The 6000-nt window shown below is 39.1% G+C and overlaps 1 protein-coding gene across 1 annotated transcript; it reads left to right on the top strand.

Annotated features, from left to right (window-relative positions):
• Positions 1 to 994: 994 nt before the first annotated feature.
• LOC120653781 lies at positions 995 to 1921 on the top strand. The gene has a single exon (XM_039931455.1). The coding sequence runs from the start codon at positions 995 to 997 to the stop codon at positions 1919 to 1921; it is 927 nt and encodes a 308-aa protein (XP_039787389.1).
• The last annotated feature ends 4079 nt before the right edge of the window (positions 1922 to 6000 follow it).

The following is a 6000-nucleotide window of genomic DNA, read 5'->3' on the forward strand; positions in this document are numbered from 1 at the left end:
ACCGACGTCCAGTTCATCTACGTCGACTTCGACGGCGCCGAGAACCTCGACGTCGTCTACGTTTGATCGGCATCAACTCAGACATCGCGCCGGCATCACGCTGGCAGGTCCCCTCGGCTCAGCCGAACTGTCCTACACGACAGCTTCGTTTTTCCTCTACGTGAGAAACCGAGGTACATACATGATTGATAGTAGATTAGATTGGTTCTAATCTGCTGCGTAGATATGTGTTTGTATCTGTTCTACGCACTTTAATCTACGCAAAGAACTCGCTCATAAGAATTTAGCCATGATTGGAAAAGAAAAGGGGCAGAATAGATAGGATTCTCGCTGGTACTGCATGCCGACGATTCTTGATGTACGTAGTATACCACCGGCTTGAAGACCGTGGTCAGAACCACTTGAACTGTTATACATCTAATCCTAAGTCTTGAAGATTGAGATTCAGATTACATGGAAGTAATCGTTAAGATTTAGATTACACGGAAGTAATCGTAGCACTAGCCTGCTAGTAGTAAGCACGAACACTAACAGTCCTGCAACGCATGCTATGTATTTGGCCTGTCACCTGATGTAAAGCCGCTTCATCGCACGCTGCCGGCGAACAGGGTAAGCCGCCTGAACGCGACGTTCTGCCACTGATATGTGCGCGCTAGCCGTGCGGCACCCCTCGGCTAAATTCGAAAACTTGAAGTTAACCATAGAACTAGCAGTTCAGATCATGAACATCTTTGCGGTAGATTATTTTTTTTACATGCCTGTTTACCAACTGGACATTAGATATTGGTTTTTTGTTTATGTTGCAGGCATATGAGTTCTCTAAACCCCCCATGAGGCTCATATTTTAATTTTCTAGCATGGTTTATTGTTTTTGTTATTCTGCTAGAAAAATATAACTAAGATTATTTAAGCTTCCAAACCAATTTACTTTCTGTATACTACATGTTTACTAGCAGTAAACTTACTTGCATATTTTTTTTTCATCATGTAGAAAATGTCTGATCTTGTGAAAAGAGAGATCACAGAGCTCGCCCCAAATGGCAGCAACTATCTGTCTTGGTCCTTAGATGCTGAGATTGTCTTGGATGGGAAAAATCTCATGCATGCGATTAAACCCACCAATGACAAAATTGCAACAAGTGCTGAAAGAGCGCAAGCTCTACACTTTCTCAGGCATCACATAAGCTCATCACTGAAGAATGAGTATATGACTGAACGTGACCCTATAGTCTTGTGGAATGCATTGCATGAACGCTTTGAAAAGATGGAGACTGTACTTCTTCCTCGAGTAAAACGCGAATGGCAGAATCTTCGCTATCAAGACTACAAGACTGTGGAGGAATACAATGCCAAACTCTATGCAATTGTTACACGCATGAAGTTGTGTGGACTTAAGCTGACTGAATCAGATCTCATAGAGAAAACCTTGTCCACTTTCCATCCTAAACAGACATATTTAAGCCGCCAGTATAAGAAAGAAAAATACAAGAAGTATATTGACCTTAGTAATGCTTTACAGCAAGACCAAGGTGAAGATGAAGAGTTGATGCAGAATCATCTAACTCGCCCTACTGGCAGCTTAAGTAAGCCTGAAGCAAATGCTGTTTCTTCATCACAGAAGAATGAAGGAAAAAAGGAGTCACAGAAGGCACCTTGGAAAGGAAAAAACCAGAAGTTTAATAACTTCAAAAAGAAGGGACAGTGGAAATCAAAGAAAATTCCACCAGGGGGAGAATATGGCAAACAGGACCAAGAATGCTATAGGTGTGGAATGAAAGGCCATTGGTCTAGAATATGTCGCACTCCTAAGCATATAGTGAAACTCTATCAAGAACTCAATGGTCAGCTCAAGAAAAGGAAGACTGAACATGAAGCTCACTTTGTCTCTAGCCGGAAGTTTGAACAAGGTGAATCTTCCTAGTCAAAGGAAATGGAGATTGATCTTCAAAGCATGAAGAGAAGAATGAAGCTCCAGCTGCTGAAGAAAATCCTGAAGATATGTTAGTAGATATCAACCTACTGACACTATGGATGAAATCATGAAGAATCTAGAGAATAAAATTCAGCAAGATGATGATGATGATCTTCTAGGAGAAGAGCTTGAAGATATGCATGGGGACTCTGTCTAAGTCTTCCAAATTGTTCCCAACTATCTAATAGTCTAGTGGTCTTAATATTACATTAAGTATTTTAAAATTCCTGCATGAATTTTGTGGTTTGGAGTCAGCTCATGTAGAGCTTATTTATGTAATAAGAGTCTTGCAGACAATTTTTTTGCTTAAATAAATTTTAGTATATGAGTAATATTTTCGTGTATTCTATTTTTAAGCATATATCTATTATCTGCATAATCTGAACGAATTATATTGCTTTATTATAGAATTTGTGGAGTACAAATGGCTATGGAAGAGGAATTATGTCTCGTAGACAGTTGCACAACTGACACAATTCTTAGGGATACAAGATATTTTCAGACTCTTAGAAAGAATGATGAAAATATTACTACTATCACTGGCAGTGGTATGCATATAGTTGGCACTGGTAGAGCCACTATAATCCTCCCTAATGGAACTGAATTAGTAATCCAAGAAGCATTACTTTATCCTGAATCAACCAGAACGTTGCTTTCATTCAAGGATATACGTGCAAATGATTTACATGTGGAAACAAATGATGATAATGGTAAAGAATGCCTAATCATGACTAAGAAAATAGGAGACAACAAGAAGATTGTCGAAACCTTTCCTTCCATGCGCCAAGCATTGTACTACACTTACATTAAGCCTATTCAAACATGTTACTATGCAAACAATAATTAGAAAAAATGAGTCATACAGAATATGGCATGATCGATTAGGACATCCTAGTCTAAGTATGATGAAAAGAATTACTAACAATTCCAATGGTCATAGTTTAAAGAAAAATGATTTTCCTAATCATGAAGATTTTGTGTGCATCGCATGCGCCAAAGGGAAACTAATAACTCGACCCTCGAAATTAAAAGTGAGAGATGAATCACCAGCATTCCTGAACCGAATTCAGGGTGACATTTGCGGTCCGATCAGTCCCCTGTCAGGGCCATTTCGGTACTTTATGGTGCTAATTGATGCTTCTACGAAGTGGAGCCATGTATGTCTTCTCTCTCTACTAGAAATCATGCATTTGCACGATTAATTTCCCAAATAATTCAATTACGAGCCAACTTCCCAGATTCAAGAATTCAATCCATCAGAATGGATAATGCTGGGGAATTTACCTCGAAGGTATTTAATGATTATTGCATGGCTTTGGGAATTAAAGTTGAGCACTCTGTGCCACACGTGCATACGCAAAATGGTCTAGCAGAATCATTAATTAAGAGGATCAAGTTTATAGCAAGGCCATTGATACAGAATTGTCAGCTACCTTCCACTTGTTGGGGGCATGCTGTACTGCACGCAGCAGCACTAATACAACTTAGACCATCTGCATATCATGAAGTATCACCGATCCAATTAGTGCGAAAAATTGAACCGAATATTTCCCATCTGCGTAAATTTGGATGTGCTGTATACATTCCAATACCACCACCTCAGCGAACCACGATGGGGCCTCAGCGTAAGCTGGGAATCTATGTCGGATTTGAAAGCCCATCAATAATTAAATATTTAGCCATTAACTGGAGATCTGCATACAGCTCGGTTCGCTGACAGTATTTTTAACGAAGATCATTTCCCGGCATTAGGGGGAGGAAAGTATCTCGCTAGGGACGAATGCCGAGAAATAACATGGGAAAGCATAGGGATCCTAGGAATGGATCCTCGCACTAAAGAAACTGAACATGAAGTTCAGAGTATCATCAATTTGCAAAGAATTGCAAACGAGCTGCCTGAAGCCTTCACTAATAATAAAGGGATTATGAAATCTCACATACCTGCAGTAAACGCACCAGAAAGAATAGAAATACCACATGAAGTGGATGAAATGGAATTCCAAGTAAAATCTACATTGACTCCTCATACCCTGAAGAGGGGGAGACAGAGTAGAAATACTAATAATGGTGCATCTACTCAGACTATAGCTTCAGGGAGACGTCCTAAGAAGCTTAAGACTGGGCAGAATGAAAATAATAATAAAAGTGAAGGTACACATGTAGTGACACCCAGTGAGAATGTGCGCACTGAAAATACTCACGTTGGGAGACCGGAAATTCCTGATTTAAATATAATAATTGATCAGGATGAATGCGAAAGAATATTGGAAAATTCAACAAATTATGTTGAAACAGAAGAAATATATGATAGAAAGACTACTAATGTCGATATATATTTTGCTGAGAAGATTGCAAAAATTGATCTAGATCCGGAGCCGAAGTCATTAATAGAATGCAAGAAGCGTTCTGACTGGCCCAAATGGAAAGAAGCAATCGCAGCTGAATTGTTCTCGCTTAATAAAAGAAAAGTATTCGGCCCAGTAGATCGAATCCCTGAAGGGATATTCCCTGTAGGACATAAATGGGTTTTCGTTCGAAAAAGAAACGAAAATAACCAGGTGGTAAGATATAAAGCGAGACTAGTAGCACAAGGTTTACGCAGAGACCCGGTATCGATTTCGATGAAACTTATTCTCCTGTGATGGATGGAATCACATTCCGGTACTTAATATCTATGGCAGCAAGTATGAACTTGCAGATGAAATTAATGGATGTCGTGACAGCATATTATATGGGTCACTTGATGCAAATATTTATATGAAAGTCCCTGAAGGAATTACTGTCCCTAACCCAACAAAACGTAACATGTATTGTGTGAAATTACAAAGATCACTTTATGGTTTAAAACAATCTGGAAGAATGTGGTATAATCGTCTTAGCGATTTTCTCGAAGAAAAGGGATTCCTGAAGAATGATGATTGTCCTTGTGTGTTCATACAAAAATCTAACAAAGGTTTTTGTATAATATCAGTTTATGTTGATGACCTGAATGTCATAGGAACCACAGAGGATATTGAAGAAGCTAGTTCATACCTAAAATCTGAATTTGAAATGAAGGATTTAGGTAAAACTACATTTTGTTTAGGCCTGCAGCTAGAACATAACCAAGAAGGGATTTTAGTGCACCAGTCTGCTTATACCAAAAGGTATTAGAGAAATTTCATCATGAAAATGCACACCCAGAACACCCATGATGGGGCGATCTCTCGACATAGAGAAAGACCTTTTAGACCAAGGGAAGATGGAGAGGAATTGTTGGGATCAGGATATCCCTACTTAAGTGCCATTGGAGCTTTAATGTACTTAGCGAATGGTACTAGACCTGATATTGCATTTGCTGTCAACCTACTTGCAAGGTTCAGCTCAGCTCCAACCAAAAGGCATTGGAATGGCATTAAAAGAATCCTCAGATACCTAAGAGGTACGATTGATCTTGGATTATATTTCCAGAAGAAACAAGATCTCAACATAATTGGATATACGGACGCAGGGTATCTTTCTGATCCCCATAATGCACTATCATAGACTGGATATGTATTTCTTAGTGGTGGAACAGCTATTTCTTGGAAATCAGCAAAGCAAACTATGGTAGCGACATCTACTAACCATTCTGAAATTATAGCACTTTATGAAGCAGCCAAGGAATGCACCTGGCTTCGGCGTATTCATCAGCATGTACAGAATGCATGCGGAATAATGATAGCGCCTACCCCCACTATTATCTATGAAGATAACTCAGCTTGTATTGCACAAGTACAATCAGGGTATATAAAGTCAAATATCACGAAGCATATTTCACCTAAATTCTTCTACACGCATAACTTGCAAAAGAATGGAGAAATAAAAGTGACTCGTGTCAAATCGTGTGATAATCTTGCAGATGTATTCACAAAAAGTAGTAGCTCCACCAATTTTTGAAAAATGTGTTCGTGGACTTGGCATGAGGGATGAGAGAAATACAAGAATCAGGGGGAGAACTCCTTGAGTAATCCTGATAAAACTTATCTAGAAGACATAATGATTATTCC

Source organism: Panicum virgatum, chromosome 1K (assembly GCF_016808335.1).
Source record: "Panicum virgatum strain AP13 chromosome 1K, P.virgatum_v5, whole genome shotgun sequence".
Classification (NCBI taxonomy): domain Eukaryota; kingdom Viridiplantae; phylum Streptophyta; class Magnoliopsida; order Poales; family Poaceae; genus Panicum; species Panicum virgatum.

What these genes read in the sequence shown, in the direction of transcription:
- LOC120653781 (XM_039931455.1), top strand. Translation starts at nt 995, where the DNA reads ATGTCTGATCTTGTGAAAAGAGAGATCACAGAGCTCGCCCCAAATGGC.